At 40.6% G+C, this 18,567-nt stretch overlaps 1 protein-coding gene across 2 annotated transcripts in view; it reads right to left on the bottom strand.

Annotated features, from left to right (window-relative positions):
- The window catches only part of SLC24A4 (solute carrier family 24 member 4), a 275,977-nt gene that overhangs the window by 8,882 nt on the left and 248,528 nt on the right, over positions 1–18,567 (bottom strand). For both annotated transcript variants that reach the window (XM_027870002.1, XM_027870001.1), the window contains 2 exons: positions 15,245–15,411; positions 9,009–9,123 (listed from right to left, as the gene is read on the bottom strand). In XM_027870002.1, the coding sequence (XP_027725803.1) occupies positions 9,009–9,123; positions 15,245–15,411 (282 nt within the window). The remainder of the gene's footprint in view (positions 1–9,008; positions 9,124–15,244; positions 15,412–18,567) is intronic.

Below are 18,567 nucleotides of genomic sequence, written 5' to 3' on the forward strand. Positions count from 1 at the left end.
CCCTGGAATGCTGAGTACCACCTATCCCTCAAAGCCCAGCTCACATCTCTCCTCCTCTGTGAAGCTTTGTCTCACTATCCTCACACATGACATCAATCTTTTTTCTCTCTTCTCCATTCTATCTGCCTTTGCATAGGCTATATCTCCCATGCCTGGAATGTACTCAATTTTCACCTTTGCCTTTTAGCGCTCCTAGTTTCTTTTAAAGCTTAATTCAAACACTACCTCCTACAGGAAATCTTTATTGATTTGATCACGTCAACCCCTGCTGCATGAGCTCTGCCATGTGCAATGTCCCCCACCACCCCATTCAATAAATGGGACTTCCAAGGTTCTCCAGGAGTAAATACAAGATACTGTCTGGCGTTTAAAACCCTTTATAACTCAGCCTACTCCAACCTTTCCACTGATCTTCCATCCAGGGATGCTGGACTCCTGGAGGTTTCATAAACACTATACTCCATCTTTTGGTTCTAGATATTCTTTGTCTGTCCCCCACGACGAAACATTCCCTCTTCCACTCCGACTACTGACCTCCCTGGCTTCCTTTAAGTTCCAACTAAAATCTCACCTTGTACAGGAAGTCTTCCCTAACCCTTCTTAATTCTAGTGCTTTACCTCTTAATTATTTCTTAATTATCCCGTATATAACTTCCTTTGTATATGTTTGCATGTTGTCTCCCCCATTAGATTATAAGCTTGAGAGTAGGGACTGCCTTTTGCTTCCTTTTTTTATCTCCAGATCTTAGCATATTGCGTGGCACACAGTAGGCGCTTAATAAATGTTTTATTGATTCCTCCCAGCTGTTAATGCCACTCTTCCAAAATTACTCTGTATGCTTTTGTCTATACTTCTTTGTGTTTATGTAATCTCCCCTGACAGAATGTAATTTCCTTGAAGACAGGGACAGTTTCAAATGGATCTTTATATACCACCACCTAGCGCGGTGCTTGTCACAAACACCCAATAAATATTAATGGATTTCAGCTCATGGTAATTAGAAATTATCTAGTTCAACTGCTTCATTTTATCGAGGTGCAAACTAAGGTCCAAAGAGGCCTGATCTGCCCTAGTTCACACAGCTCTGCTAATAGCACGGCTAGGACTAGTACTTGGGTTTCCTGACTCTGCTTTTATTATATGACTGTTAATCTTGCTGTAAAGTTATTTCTAAGTAAAGCATTCCACATATGTATCAAGTGAGGTAACCGTTTGGAAGAATGATGCTCAGGTTGATATTTCAATTCTTGTATGGTTATGAGGGGAAAATCAGTCACAGCACAGATCTAATTCTTAAAAATGGTCAATAAAAGGAGAAAACTATGCTCTACTGACAGTTTTAGTCCACTAAAACCTCCGGAACTTGTAGTTAGGTGGAAATACTTTTGTGGATTCAGAATAGAATCTAGTCCCCGGGGGGTCTTTGAGTTTGGTCACCATTCAAGCCAAAATGTTGAGGATTTTTGGCATTTTTGAAGCAGTAAGTGGCAAATAAAGTTTGCTTCAAATATTTAATGTGTTTTGAATTGGAGGGGTCCTTGGGTCAATTAGAACATTTCCCTACCCTGACCCCCACCATTTTACAGAGAAGGAAAATGAGAGAAATTATTTTACTATTGTATTATATTAATAACTAATTATTAAATTGGGATCCAGACTTTTCTCCTTTATTTCCTCATTTAAGGCCCAGTCCTTGTAAAAAAAAAAATCAATCTTTAAAAGACATGACTGATTAATGAGATTATCCTAACCCTCAAGGAACATGCTCATTAACTTGGGCAGCACCTCACCAAACTAGGAGACCCAATTTTGTTTAGAGTGTAAACAGAATCCAGTCTGGGGGGATTCTTACCCCCAGGAAAAAGAGCCCTTGTCCTTGTACCCCTAGGTTAGAGTTTAGGGTGACCCAGCTCATGAAGGAGAAAATTAACCAGTGTTCTGGATGGAGATGGATTCCTCTGTCTAGATTGCTGGAGGCAAAATCAGTCATATCGCATACCTAATTTTTTTTTTTTTTTGGTGAGGCAATTGGGGTTAAGTGACTTACCCAGGGTCACACAGCTAATAAGTGTCAAGTGTCTGGTCTGAGACCAGATTTGAACTCAGGTCCTCCTGACTCCAGGGCAGGTGTTCTATCTACTGCACCACCTAGCTGCCCCTACATACCTAATTCTTAAAATATGGCCAATAAAAGGGGAAAACTGTGCTCTAATGACAGTTTTAATTCACTATAAACATGCAGAACTTGTAGTTTATATGGAAAGTCTTTTGTGGATTCAGAATCAAATTTGGGCCCTGGGTCTTTGAGTTTGGTCACCATTCAAGCCATGTTGTTGAGGATTTTTGACAGTCTCTTGATCAAGCCACATTCTGGGCAGGAGGAGCTGAAGACTTCTAGCCCACCTCCTCATTAAATGTCCACTAATCAGGCTTGATTCTTACTTGTTGGGGCATTCCCTTTCAAAAAAGTATTTAAGGCTTTCAGGCTTTCTGTGGGTCATCTTTGGTTGCCAAGAGAAATCACTAGCCATCAATTTATTGATTGCCAGCTAGCCTAATTAATAAACTGATTATTAATTACCCAGAAACTCCATTTCTTGGGGTTTTTCATTGAGCCAAGACTTGAACTCAGGCCCTGTGACTCCAATTTCAGTGCTTTTTGCATTTTCACTGTACAGTGAATGCCAGTAAGAGGAAATGTGAAGCAACTTGCACAAATGAGGTAAGAGATCAAGAAAACAGAAAGGCTTTCTGCTCTTCAAAACATAAAGACCAGTAAGTTGATTTCCAATGCTTACATCTGTTAGAGGGCAATTTACAATGAGAAAAAGAGTACAGAAAAACAGTAATCCCTGGATGTGTTTATTAATAAGGAATCTAGTGGTTCTAGTCTTTTTTGAAGTTGTTTCTCAAAATCCCCCCTCTCAAAAAGAACAAAACACCTTTCTGAATTTTCTAAGCTTGGTAAGGGTGTTCCTTAAACATCTGATTTCATATAGTATGAATAAGATTGGAAATATGAAGAAGTAAAGATGAGAGCTTTGTATTATATGCTATTATATATAATATTAATGACATTATATAATATGTTATATAATATTAATGACATAGTATTAATGATATTTTAGGTGATTCAGCTATTTAATTGATTTTTATACATTTTAAAATGTTTTACACTATTTAGACATATCATTTATAGTTAATTAAACATGTTTAAAAATTTGTGCATAAGGTCCCAAATATAAAATCTTCTTACATTGTTTTTATGAAAAAATCCTGTTTCACCTGTGTCATTTCTATTCATAGCAACTTTTCCAGGAATAATAATAACAAGGATAATAATTGTCTCTAAGATTTCTATAGCACTTAGAAGGTTTGAAAAGTCTTTTTCTGTATGTTATCTCATTTAATCTTCATGACAACCTTATATAGTAGATGCTTTCATAATTCCCAATTTACAGATGAAGAAAATGAGAGCAAAAAAAGGTTAATTAAGTGACTCAGCCAGGGTCACACAGTTAGGAAGAGTCTGAGGCAGGCGGACCATAACCTGCTTAAAGTGTGATGGCTGCCTGTGTGTTTCATCTTCCATCTTAATTTACTTAAGTTAAGTTTCATGATGGCAGATAGTGGGTGTCAGGCATGCTTTTAATTTTCCATAGTTCCTCACACATGGTCTCGTACAAAGTAGGCCCAAAAAAGGAGTCTGTCAGAATTCAATCGTTACAAAGTACCATATTGTCTTTATAAAGTAATTGACATGTCAGATCTTCAATTAAACACTTATTAAGCACCTTAGATATATGATATCAACCTTGTGGGTACTCCCTTCATGAATGCAAGTTTTGACTTTTCTGTACTTTAAAAGATAATTTAATGAGTTGGGGGTGGGGGAGGCAAAAAATTCATCCTGGGTGGGGAGGAATCAGTCTTCCAGTGATGAGTGTTCTTAGAGGCAGACACACAATCTGTTTCCAGGCTGAAATCTGCTAGAACTTGTACCTAAAAGAAACCACTGTCTCCTCCATGCCATGATCTTAAGGAAGACAAAATTAACCCACTGCCTTGAAGCTGGATAATGGAAATTCTCTTAACAAAAAGAAAGCTTTCTATATTAAGATAGACAATACTTTGAATTCTTCTCTATAACTTTCATGTATCCTGGCCAACACAAAAGGATTTTATTTTCTATGGGGAATGATTATAGGTTTCCTTCTGGGATTTAATTCTTAAGAATGGGCTCAGTATGCAAAAGCTGTCACCTGGTGCAAAAGTTTCCATCTCTGAACAGATAGGAGCTGAAACCTCTTGAAGCACTATTATTAAATTGCTTTTCTTCTCCCAAGTGTGAGATGTATGAATACATTTTCTCCTTTAATTTAGTTTAAACAAAAGAATGATGGAATAGCCACCCACAGGTGTCTTCTGGGTATAAAGCATTGAATAGAAACTCAGATGCACAGCAGGCAGCTTGTCATTTAAAGGAACCAAGCCAAGCACTATTGTCATGAACACAGGATGTCAGAGCTGGATGGGACCCTAGAACATGGAATGTTTAGAACTTAGGATGTCCAACTGTTAAACTGATCTCCACTCAGTTAATTCCAAAGGTCTTTTCTCATCTTCATGGTCCTTGACACCTTCTGACACTCCTGACCACCTCCTCCTCCCTGATAGTCTCTCCTCTCCTGGTTGATATGACATTGCTTTCTCCTGGTTCTCTTCCTAACTGCTTAGCTGATTCTTCTCAGTCACTTTTGCTGGATCTTCATCTCCCATCCCAAAGTCCACTTCGTGGTATTCAATTGTTTTCAATTGTGTCTGACTCTTTGTGACCCCATTTGAGTTTTCCTTGGTAAAGATACTGGAGTGGTTTGCCATTTCCTTTTCCAGTTCATTTTATAGATGAGGAAAATGAGACAAACAGGATTAAGTAACTTGCCTAGGGTCACACAGCTAGCAAGTGTCTGAGGCCAAATTTGAACACAGGTCCTCTGGGTTCCAGGGATCTTTCTTCTTGGATATCTTACAGGCATCTTACATTCGACTTGTCTAAAATGAAATTGATTAATTCTCCCCTCCAACAAATTTCCCTTTTCCCACTGAGGGTAACACTATCTTTCTAGCAGCACTAGTTCTGAACCTTGGAGACAGCATTGACTTTTTCCTCTACCTCACCCACCACATTCAATCAATTGCCAAATCTTGTTGATTTCTTTCTTTATTTATCAGTGTTTTGTGCCTTAGTATAAAGATTAACTTTTGCAAAGGTACTATGCAATACTGAAGAACAAGTATACTCCATTTAGTAATTATGCAAAGTCTAGGATACCTTTTTTTTAAAAAATTTATTGATTCTACCACTACAACATCTCTGGCATCTGTTCCATTTGCTCTTTTCACATAGCCACCATTCTACTTAAGGCTCTCATCACTATTCTCCTTTGGACTATTGTAATAGCCTTCTAATTGGTCTTCCTGTTTACATTTCCCCTCTCCATTTCACTCTCTACATGGTTGCCAAAAACCAAACCAAAACAAAACAAAAACCCAAAAAAACCTCCTAAAGGCACAGTCTGAAAACTTTGAGTTGCTTCCTACTGCCTGTTAAGATAAGTAAAAACTCCTCAGCCTTCCACAAGCTGGCTCCTACCTATATTGCGAGCCTTTTTTCACATGAATTCCACTCACAAACTCCTTGTTCCCGTCAAATTAGCCTATTAGCTAGCGAGTGTCTTGCCCACTTGTATAGGCTCCTTGACAGCAGAGATGACTTGTTAAGTCCATGTCAGGCCTTTCTTCATTTGCACATGCCATCTCCTCAGGCCTAAAAATCCCTCCTGCTCATAGTCTTTCCCAAATCCTTATCTTCATTCGAAGTTCTGCTTTGGGAGTCACCTTCTCTGTGAAGTCTTCTTTAATTCTCTCCAGGTAGGGCTTTCTTTCTTCCAATTACTTTGTCTTTACTTGTCTGTGTGCATTATGTCTATCATACCCCCCCCTCACCATAGCAGAATGTAAGTTCATTGAGGGGGGACAGACTACTTCATTTTTGCCACTGAATGTCCAGAGCCTAGCACAGTGCCTTACACATAGTAAGTATTTAATAAATGTCAGCTGAATTGAATTAAACCTTGACTGTTAGATATTGAGGGATCTTAGAATAAGGAACAAGAAAAGATTTTAGAGATCTAGGGGTTCTTAGATTGGGATTCTTAGATCTAGATTCTTAGACTGAATCAAACTTTCTAGAACAAATCTCCTTAATAAAAGGATTTGTTTCATAAAACTTGAACTCAATTAAAAGGCCACACCCAAGGACCTAGAAGGTCACATGTGGCCTCAAGGCCACAGGTTCCTCACCCCTCCAATGGATTCATTTTTAGGTAAAGAAATTATGTGTGAGTGTGTGTGTGTGTGTGTGTGTGGTTTGTCCTTCATTCTTGAACAGACCATGACATCAGGGAGATGATGACGTGACTTGCGATTGACTTTCATTTGGGTGAGGGAGGGCTGTGCAAAATCACTTTCTCCTCTAGAACCATCTGGGTCAAGTAGCCAGATAATGATCAGGATGACAGAAAAGGGTGAGGTGATATATCCAAGGTCAAGTGGAAGAGGTCAGTGAAACAGTCACTACACAGGTGTGCTTGGCCTATTCTGTTAAATAAAATCAGCATAGTGTGTGTTTTGGGGTAGAAGTAGGTTAATAGGGAACTCAAAGACAGAAAGGCTACTCAAAAATCCAATTCTAATAGTATATTTTAAGTCAAGCAAGTATTAGTTAATAGATGACATAAAAGCTGGGAGTAGAGAGTGAGCAGTTCTGAAATTATATCTGGGTCCTTTTCTTCATCAGGAATAGATACTTGGTTTTTTGGGAAATAGTCCAAACAAACTGTAGTTTATAAATATAATGAAATACCATTGTACCATTAGAAGGAAGGCAACATGAATTTACACTAGCAACTGTGCTAACTTCATTTGATCCTCTCAACAGCCATGGGAGTAAGATGTTATCATGGCACAGTGGATAGAGTGTTGGGTCGGAAGTCAGGAAGATTCATCTTTCTGAGTTCAAAACTAGTCTCAGACACTTAATAGCTATGTGACTGTGAGCAAGTCACTTAACCCTGTTTACCTGAGTTTCCTCTTCTGTAAAATGAGCTGGAGAAGGAAATGGCAAACTATTCCAGTATCTTTGACAAGAAAACACCAGATGGAGTCATGAAGAGTTGGACATGACTGAATAACAAATTATTATTCCCATTTTACAGTTGAGGAAACTGAGGCAGAGAGAGGTTAAGTGTCTTGCCAAAAGTCACACAGCCAGTAAATGTCTGAGGCAGGATTTGAATTTAGGTCTTCCTGACTCTACGCCCAGCGCTTATCCATTGTGCCACCTAGCTGTCTAAAAATAACACATGTGAGGAATTCAGAGAAGTAAGAACTGATAAAGTAAGTTTAGCTAGGAGAGTACTACACACAGTGGTAAAACTAATATAAGCAAAAATACTACTGAAAGTTTGTAGAATTTTGATTAATTATAATGACCAATCAGTTCATGAGGAGAAATGATGAGTCAAAAGACATATTTTCCTTTTCTCTGTAGAGAAGCAGAGCACTCTGGGTGTAGAATGTGGTATACGCTATCAGACACAGTTTCCAGGTCAACTGATTTGCTCAATATAAGAGAAGGTTCAATTGTGATGAGAGTTATATTGGGAAGAAACTATAGTATGAAAAAGATAAGGAATAGGTAACAGTAGAGTTAAGTGGAATACTTAATGGGTCAATATCAACCAGGAGGGTGGTTACTAGTGAAGGGTCTGAAGGATCTACCCTTGGGTTTGTTTGGTGGCTCAACACATTTATCTGTGACTTGGTAGATGACATAGTTGGCATTCTTATCAAATTTGTGAAATGTACCAGGCAAGAGGGGATAGCTGACACATTGGATGACAAAGTGTAGATCCAAAAATGATCTCAGTAGGCTAGAGCATTGGGCCAAAGGGGAACATGAGATTTAATATAAATAAAATGTAAAGTCCTACAAGTGGATTCAAAATGCCAACATGTACATGATGAGGGAGATGAAGTTAGATGGCAATTTGTATGAAAAAGATCCGGGGATTTTAGTGAACTGCAAGCTCAATGTGAGTCAATTGTGCGATCTCATCACCAATAAAAGGAACTCCATCTTCAAATACTGGAAAACAGTCCTTCAAATACTGGAAGACTGCTACACCTGGAACCCACCCAAGTCTCCAGGCTAAAATTCCTGTCCAGTTGGAGGGGCACTGGAAAGGACAGATTATAAATTCATGTAAAAATAAAAGAAAAAAGAAGAAAAAAAAAGCAGGCTTCTTTTGAGTAGTTATTGGTTTGTGTTTTTTTTTAATCCTTAGAACCTAGCACAATGCCAGGCACATAGTAGGTGCTCAATAAATGCTTCTGGATCGATGACTGATGCATGGTTATGGGATTTCACCCACATGCTGAATAATGTAATAAATCACATTTTTAGGTAACCTTAGGCCTATGTATTATAACCACTCATAATTTGGTTGGGGAGGAAAAAGGGCTACCTGTTGATATTGATGACTGCAGAAAGCTAAAAGAAGGACCTTCTCAGGACTGTGGGATTAATAACTGTAAGGGACATTACAGATGCTGTACCTTTCCCCCTCCCTCACCCTCCACTTGACATATGAGGAAATTGAGGCCCAATGTCATACAGATAGTACTCTATTAGCAGAGGCAAGATTCAAGCCCAGGTCCTCTTTGGCTCAAAAGCCAGTGTGCCCAGTGGTGTTACAATAATATATAATCAGAGAATGTTAGGACTAGAAGAAGCCTGCGAGATCAACCATCCGGCCCACCCCCATCGTGGCACACAGGAGAAAATCGAGGCCCAGAGAACGCAAGTGAATGGCTGAAGCGACTTAAGGCTAAGGGTTCTTCCCCCTTGCCTCCCCACCGCATCCCACCGTGCCATTTACAATACCTTGTCTGGCCACAATTAGGCTGGCCATGCAGTCTGGCACACTTGTTCCCGCTGCCAGAAAAGTAATGCCCATGATAACATCAGGGATCCCAAGTGTGTATCCGATAATAGTCACCTGCGGAAGAAGAACAAAACAAACTGAAATAACCATGGGACGTCTTTGGAAACTTTTTGTTTTGTTTTCAGTGAATGCAGAAAGAACACAACAGCCTCGTTAGCCAGGTACCGCCAAGGACAGGTAGAGTCAGAAAGAGCGGTCATTGAGTGTTGCAGTCTCTCCCCACTCTAGTCTATCATCTCCCACCCAGCTGTCAAACTGATGTGTCGAAAGCACAGGTCTGACCATGTGGTTCCTGTGGTTCCCTGTGGCTTCCAGGATCAAAAATCAAATTCTCTGTTTGTCCTTCACAGCTCTTCACGACTTGGCCCCCCACTATCTTTCCAGTCTTCTCATGCCTAGACCTCCTGCTATGGCAGGTTTACAATCCAGGAACACATGGCCTCCTTGTTGTTGCTCACACACAACGCAACACAACAGTGGATCTCCTGACTCCGGGCATTTGCACTGGCTGTCCCCCATGCATGGAATTCTCTCTCTCTCTCTCTCTCTTCATTTCCTCATCTCTGCCTCCTGGCTTACCTGGCTTCCTTCAAGTCTCAGCTAAAATACCACCTTCTGCAAGAAGGAGAAGTCTTTCCTGATCCTCCTTAACCTTAGAGTCAAGAAATTCTTGGAAATTATTTCCAATTTATTATGTATACAACTTGTCTGTACATAGTTGTTTGCCTGCTGTCTCAACTTAAGTCAATAAGCATTTATTAAGCACCTATTATGTACCAGGCATTGAGTAAAGCGCTAGAAGACAAAAACATTCTGATGGTGTGAGCTCCTTATGGGCAAGGATGTGGTGTATTTGCCTTTCTTTGTATCTCTGTGCTTAGTATGACGTGGTTAGAGTAGGGGCCAGAAGATGGAAGGCTTTCAGGGCCCTGGGTAGATCCTCTATGGAGGAATGATGAGGAGATGTAGACAAGGATTGCAAAGGCTGGGAAGGCATGGAGGGGCTACCAGATGAAGTCGTGGTAGAAGGAAGGCAGCAAGGAAATAAGCATTTATTAAGTGCTTACTATGTGCCAAGTGCTTTACAAATATTATCTCATTTGATCCTCACCACAACCCTGGGAGGTAGGTATTATTATTATTATCCCCATTTTACAGTTGAGGAAACTGAGGAAAACAGGGGTAAGTGACTTGCCCAGGGTCACAGAGTTACTAAGTGACTGAGCCCAGATTGGAACTCAGGTCTTCCTGACTCCAGCTCTAGCCCTCTATCCACTGCACCTAGGACCTTCTCTGTAGCTCATAGTCTTAGTGAGTTGCACGAATGAGAACTTAAGTGACTTGGGGTCTGGTGCCTGTTCTGGGCCACTTGCCTAAACTTAACACCTAATAAATCATATAACATCCCTAAGTGTCAGGTTTTTCTGTTTAATGGTACAGAAAACCCTAACCTTGCTTGCTTCCCAGGTTGGTTGTGAGGATCATGGGAAAAAGTGAAGGTGAAAGTGCTCTGGAAATTCTTAAGTCCTATGCAAATGTAAGGTAGTAGGAGGTGTGACTATTAATATCATTATTGTTGCATGCAGATGGATGGATGGATAGATGGGATGTTGCTCAGAGGTGTGTGTCTGTGTGGGTACAAAGTGCCAAAAAGGGAGTAGGGCAAAAGTGGGGAGTCTGCGGCAACTGTGCTTTTAGTTAAATAGGCAACCACCCTAAATATTAAAACTTCTACTTTTTTCTCTCAGAGAAAAATCACTTACCACTACTCTTTTAAGCTAGATTGTGAGGTAGATACTCCCTGACCTTTGGGATTTCAAATAATATTAAATATTATCGTTCATATTTAATGAAACATTGAATGCACTTCTCTGTATAGCTACTTATTCAAACTGGTTGAACAGTAATTTATTTTTAGAGAAAATTTGAGAGAGGTGCTATTCATGATTTCATTAATTTTATTTTTCTAATCCTCACATTCAAACACTTCTATAGCAGCTTCAACAAATGATATTTCTTTTCTTCTAATGTCTTACTGGGAGGGTGCTTGAGTAAGAGCCAATTTATGCTGATGGAATGTAAATTGAATGAATTATTTATACAGCTTTAAATAAAAAAGACAAGATTCCACCCTGCAGTCAGAAAAGTGCCACTGTTATGTGTGGCATTAACATAGGCAGTCAAAATACTTTTGACAGTGGTTTACATGATCATTTTGGCATTTCAGATGTTGGCTTATCCTTTAAACCCTTTGTCCTTACCTGAATTTGGGCATCTATAGAGATTTTCACTATCATCAGAGCAGATGAGGAAACATTCTTTGCTATGACTGTTATGGTAACTAAGGGTTGACCATAATGTAACTGGAATGAGAAAGGTAGGCAGGAGAAAAACAAAACAAAGCCTAGTTTGGGTCCAAAAGATCCCTCTTTGGATAAACCACAAACCCTTACCACCAACCTTAAAATTACTGGGAATTCAAGAAGATCACATGAAGGAGAGATAGTAGAAGCCAGTTGCCAGACTTTTTTTGTCCATAAGTGAGAAACATCTCTGGCTTTTGAACAATGGTAAGGGAGTGGGATGGGTTAGAGCAGGGGTGTGTCTGTGAACTGTTTCTGGGGTGCTGAATGGTGCCCATAATCTACATGAAGCACAAAAGGGAGGGCTCTGGAGAGGTGTCAAAGGTAGGTTCTGTTAACATATTATGATAGATGACAAGGAGTATCTTTCATGGACAGGACTAGGGCAGGGGAAATGGGGAATTTATGACTGTCAATCAGAGAATAGGAGCACATGGCAGAATTCTTTGGCTAAAATGGGAAATTAGTTTATGCAATGGATGGAATGCTGGATCTAAAGAAGACCTGAGTTCAAATCCAACCTCAGACAGTTCCTAGATGGGTGGTTCTGAGCAAGTAATTTAACTTCTGCCTGCCTCAGTTTCCTTATGTGTAAAATAGGGATAGTAATAGCACTTACCTCAGAGGATAATGAGGATAAAATGATTTAATGCATCTAAAGGACTTTGCAAACCTCAAAGCATTATATAAATGTTAGTTAACTTTAAATACTTTATTCTGAGAAAACTAATAAATCTACCCTTTCCTGGACTGATTTGATTAAGGCTAGACTATAAGGTCCAAGCGGACAGAGACTCTTTCTTATTCATTTTTGCATCTCCTCAGTGCCTAGTCAAAGTTATAATTTTTCCAGTAGCAAATGTATGGCTGTAAGAGTTGGACTATAAGGAAAGCTGAGTGCCACAGAACCAACATTTTCAAATTGTGGTGCCAGAGAGGACTTTTGAGAGTCCTTTGGATAGCAAGGAGATCAAAACAGTCAATACTTAAAGAAATTAATTCAGGCTATTCACTGGAAGGTCAAATATTGAAGCTTAAACGCTTTGGCCACATAATGAAAAGATGGAATTCATTGGAAAAGATCCTGACATTGGAAAATTTTGAAGGCAAATGGAAAAGGGGATGGCAGAGGATGAGATGGATAGATAGTGTCATGGAAACAATGAACATGAACTTGGACAGACTTCAGGAGATCGTGGAGGATAGACAGATAGACAGAAGGGCCTGGCATGCTATGGTCCATGGGGTTACAAAGAGTTGGACAGGTCTGAATGACTGAACAACAACAGTGCCTAGAAAGGAAACTATGGAGCCATTTACTAAATGTTTGTTGAATTTAATTAGTTTAATCAGTTTGCTTTACTTCTTAAGACCTAACTGAGATCACTGTCCTGAAAGTCTGGGAATTCTGGGACAACAGGAATGGGTGATAAGGAAGGGTAGAGAGATGAGGTGGAGGCCCAAGGGATTTTTCAAGCCTGGGTTGGTTCTTGTTGGAACACTTCAGGCATGGGGAAGGCAGAGAAGGGGAAAAATACCAGGGGCTCAGAAAGAGGGACAAGAAGAAAAAAACAAACTTTCCCAATCATGGCCCAAGTCTAGGCCAACACTGGGGGGATGAAGATGACCATTTAGGAGACATCACTGGGGGTGGTAAGTAAGCATAAGAACAGCTTGAAGATGGAAGAAACACGGGGGAATACTGGTTGATGACTTAGCCGTTGTCCTAAAATTCCCCATGTTTGATGCCTTTTCTTGAGTCCTAGTCTCTGGAAACCAGGCCTATTTTCTCTGATTCCTGTTACAATGGTCTTCTCCATGTATAGATTTTTTTTTTTTTTTGGCTAAGCAATGGGGTTAAATGATTTGCCCAGGGTCACACAGCTAGTAAGTGTCAAGTGTCTGAGGCTGGATTTGAACTCAGGTCCTCCTGACTCCAGGGCCAGTACTCTATCCACTGCACTACCTAGCTGCCCCCATGTGTAGATTTTCTTGATGCTGGTTCTTAGCTCATATTAGCTGGCTTTCAATGAACTAGGACTCATCACCACCTGCTTCAGTTGCACCTGAGGACAGAATTCCAGATATGACAGCGCCCCATCCTTCCCCTCCCCACAAATAGAGTATCGTTGCTTGATCAGCCTGCACTCTCTAAACCCCAACATCATAGAATGTTAGTTTCAACTGACCTTTGCTGGTCTGCCACACTCAGAAACAACAGTGGCCTCTCCCTTTTAATCCAAGAAAATGATATTTTGGGAATAACTACGGATTTGAAACCAGAAGACTCAAGCTGGAATTCCAGCTCTGCCACTTAACTACTACTCATGGGACCTTGAACAAGTCACAAACTTTCTGGGCCTCAGTTTCCTCAGCTGTGATATAAAAGGGTTGGACTAGATGATTTCGAAGGTCCCTTCCAGGCTAGATCAATGATCCTTTAATCCAATCATTCACCTCACAGAATTTAGATTTGAAAAGGAACTTAAGAGATCAGAACTGTAACTAGGGCAAGGTGATCAGAGCTTTGTCCCAGGGTGCATAAATTTAGAGGGGATGCCGATTGTATTTCTAATCCTTTAAAAGCATAGAAATAGTTGAGTTTTGCATCTGGTGAGCAAGAATAATGAGGTAGAAGAGGAAGCTATTAGAAAGTGTCTTCTCTTCTTCCTGATAATAGACACACCCTTGGTGAATTTTTCCTTGGCCCAATCTTCTCTTGCTTCCTCCCCATAGCAGCCTCCTCTGCAGGTGCTGCGGTATTCTAGGGGCCTCACTGCCTCGTGTCCTCTCTCTCCCTGCCAAGGGTTTGTTTTGGGTTGTTTACTCTGAGCACAAAATAATTGCTAGTTCTTTCTCTCTGAACAGCTTGTTTTAATGATGAAGAAACTGGGAGTCTGAGATGCAAACTAGGTATAGTTCAAACTAAGGTTTTGTAACTTCAATTCCAGGGCTTTTCCCACTCCATACTGCTGCCTGTCAGGCTCCCACAGTCCTTCCTGGCTCTTGCCAACCTGAACCCTCTTCATGCTTCCCCCCTACAACTCACCAGGGAGAGGAGCAGAGAACCATTGTTAGTAAATAAGCAAGAAAATCAGAGGTGTTTTTACAGGGGAACAAGATGGATTAAGTTAAAGTAGTAAATAAGAAGTGTGTGCTCCAGTAGGGAGTAGGTTTTTTAAAAGTTTTTTTTTAAATATTTTAACTTTTAAAAAAAGTTGTAGCCTTTTACATGTGCACATGTGCACAGCCCAGCAGGGACATCCTGAGTCTTTCATTTTGGCGCAGACAGTATTGAGGAAGACTGGAGAAGAGAAACCGGAGAAGGGACAGACATGATGGTTATTTCCAAGTATCTGAAGAGTTGCCATGTAGAAGAAGGATTCGGTTTTTTTCTGCTTGGTCCCAGAAGCTAGAACTAGAAGCAGTTGGTGAAGGTTGCAGGGAGGCAGATTTCAGGTCAACGTAAAGAAAAAATGACTACCAACTAGCATGGTCCAAAAATGGAAAGAGTTGTTGATTCCCCATCACTGGAAGCATTTAAAGGCAGCAAGGTGGCACCATAGTGCAGAGAGCGCCGGGCCTGGAGTCAGGAAGACTCATCTTCCTGAGTTCAAATCTGCCGTCAGACACTTACCAGTTGTGTGACCCTGGGGAAGTCACTTAACTCTGTTTGTCTCAATTTCCTCATCTGTAAAATGAGCCGGAGAAGGAAATGGCAAACCACTCCAGTATTTTGCCAAGAAAACTCCACATGGAGTCACAGAGAGTTGGCCACGATTGAAATGACTGAACAACAACTCATCACTTACCAGCCACACCATTAAATAGGAAAACACAGCAATCCAAAGGGTGGAGAAAATGAAAGTGACCATGAAGAACTTCTCCCAGCGTGGCTTGCTGCAGTTTGGGATGGTGATAAACAGTAGGAATATCAGGGGCCAGGTGAAGATCCACTTTGCTCGGTCCATGGGTGCCTCTACAGAGATAGAAACGAGAGTTTAGAGCTAGAAGCTAAAATTTTGTAAATCACTGAGTCTAACCTCCTCCTGTTGCAGATGAGGAGCCTGAGGTCCAGAGTAGACCAGGTACTCCCCAAGGTCACCAGAGCCGTACTGTTCCTTCCACAACCCCATGCTGGCTTTCTCTTATTTTATCTGCCTCTGCCTCCTAAGTGATGAATTCAGGCCAGTGCCTGGCTTCAAACTGCATATATTGATGTAATAGAGCAGAGATGGCTTTGTTAATGACTGAGAGTCAATGTGTGTTTGGACTAAACTTCTGACCTCAGAAGGACTATTAAAAAAAAAACAAAAACAACCCACCAAAAACCATAATCACATGGCCTTTTACCTTTTAATACCTCTAAATTAAAAAAAAATAATGACCTAAATATTTCCTATACTCTGCTTCCCTATCTCCTAAAATTTTACAAAGAATTCAGAGTTGGAAAGGACTTTAAATATCATCTAATCTTTTTTTTTTTTTAACCTGTTTTGGGTTATGGCCCCTTTGGCAGTCTGAGCATGTCTCTCTTCTCAGAATAATGTTTTAAAATGCATAAAATAAAATCCATAGGATTACAAAGGAAACCAATCATGTTGAAATACAGTTAGGGACCCCAAGTGACTTTTCCCTGATCCAACCTCTTCTGCCTTATTTCATTTTGTAGACAAGGAAATTGAATCCTAGAAAAGCTAAGTGACCCATTCAGGGTAGATGGTAAGTAGCAGGATTTCAACCCAGGTTCTCTCTCTCCAAATTCAGCACTCTTTCCATGGCAGCATTTAACCTTTTTCTTTATTTCTCCAAATAAAGCCTCCATGAAGAGACACAAAGTCTGAGATAGAATCATCAAGTGGACGGAGTTCTTCGAAAATTATCTAGTCCAAGCTACTACTGTCACACATGAGGAAACTGACAGCCTGAGAGGTGGTCCTTCATCCAAGGTTACCCACAGCCACCTAGTGAGTAAGGCTGGCACCTGGGCTCAAGTCCCCTGGTTTCCAGGTCAGTGCTCCTCCTATTTAGGCTAATTCATCATGATGAATTGTGCAGCAGTTTCATAAAAAACACAGAGTAACAACTGTGTGATTTCCATCAAATTACATCAGCTATTCTGAAGGTGGTTTTAAAATGAGGCTCTGCCTACATGGACTACCAGGGCTGGTTTCTCAAACGCCCTAAAATCTGGCCTCACCCTTCTTTGCCAACTTTATCACCCACTCCAGCCGAAGAAGATTCCTCTGTTCTCATGATTCCAGCCTTTGCCATTCACCATGCTCACTTACATCTATACCTTTGCTCATATGGCTTCTCAGTTTCCCCATTCTTGACTTCTTCAGTTCTCTTAGCCAAATTTTACTTCTTCTTTTTTTTTTTTCCAAAGAGGTAATTGGGGTTAGGTTACTTGCCCAGGGTCACACAGCTAGTAAGTGTCTAAGGCTGGATTTGAACGTAGGTCTTTCTGATTCCAGATCCAGCTCTCTATCCACTGTACCTGTGTGGTAGGTATTGGTTGGCAACAGGGAACTACTTAAAGATTTTGAGTGGAAGAGTAACATGAACTGAATTAAGAAAGAATATGAACATGAATTAAGAAAGATGAGTCCGGCAGCATATGAAGAATGGACTGAAGGGCAGAGATTATGGCAAAAAAAAACCCCCCAAAACCCCAAACCAAACTAAACATGCACCTATTAGAAGACTATTGCAGGAGCAGCTAGATGGCGCTGTGAATGGACCATCGGCAGTGGAGTCCGAGGGAGCTGAGTTCAAATACAGCCTCAGATACTTACTAGTTGTATGATCCTGGGCAAGTCACTTACGCTGACTGCCTCCAAAGAAAAAAAAGAAAAAGAAGACTACTGCAACAACCAACGGGCTTTGGAAAGAGAGCCTATCCTAGGCTGTTACCAATTGGAACCACAGAATCTTATCACTGTAAGAGGTCACAGATATCACTGAACATAATCTACACATGAATTCCAGGAACCCCTAACATATGGTCATCTAGCCTCCTCTCCAAAGCCTCCAGAGGAGTGGAACCAATACCTCCTAAGATAGCCAGTTCTGCTTTGTGACAGCTCTAATTTTCAGTTTTTCTTTACACTGAACTTGAATTTGCTTCTCTGAATCTTTTACACATCTATCTGAAACCAGAAATACAAAGAAGGTGATGGATGGGAGAGACAGAGAGCAAGGATCAGCATGGCATAGTAGTGGGACTACTGGTCAGTAAGTCAAGAGACCCAAGTTCTAGACTTGCCTTTGCCACACCTAACTTTGTGATCTTGGGCAAATCATTTCCCTATACTGGGCCTGTGCTAGGGCCTACCCCTGGTAATCACTTGCTTACTCACCTCATGGGTGTAAGACTACAGTGCTTGGAACATAGTAAGAACTTAAATGCTTTCTCTTTTCTCCCTGTCTCTCATCCATCCATCTGTCCATCTGTCCATCTATCTATGTATCTATGTATCTATGTATCTATGTATCGATCTATCTATCTATCTATCTATCTATCTATCTATCTATCTATCTATCTATCTATCTATCTATCTCTGTGTATTAAAGTATTGCATAAAAAGCCCTGAGTGAATATTAGCCTGTTTGAGAGGTAAGAGTTAAATTAAGTCAGAAATTCAGGTCACAAGAAAAATGGCACCTTTATTCTTTGTTTTGTCAGGAGGCTTGTTAATTTAAGAAGTTAATGGCTACTTTTGCGAGGTATAAAATCCTGGGTTCTAGGGAAAATTCTTAGAGCCTAGCCATCAGAGACAGGTGAGTAAGACTCTGTCTCCCTTTGCTTTTCTCACTCTTTTACCCCCTCAGCCAGTTACAATGCTCAAGGATTTCAAAATGTATGTTTTCGAGTGGAGGTTAACAGATACCATTTATTTCTTCACCAGTCACTGCCCCAGACAACCCCTTGGGAAACAGGTTGGGAAAGAGGTGAAAACATCACTGACAGGTGTCAGAGATGGTTCTCTTCCTGTACAAAAGGAAAAAGCTAGGGAGCAATCCTAGGGGTTCCTAGGTGGTGCAGTGGATAGGGTGCTGGGTCTGGAGTCAGGAAGACTCATATTCCTCAGTTCAAATCTGGTCTCAGACACTTACTAGCTGTGTGACCCCA

This window comes from Vombatus ursinus, unplaced genomic scaffold (genome assembly GCF_900497805.2).
Source record: "Vombatus ursinus unplaced genomic scaffold, bare-nosed wombat genome assembly UNPS02014794.1, whole genome shotgun sequence".
Classification (NCBI taxonomy): Eukaryota; Metazoa; Chordata; class Mammalia; order Diprotodontia; family Vombatidae; genus Vombatus; species Vombatus ursinus.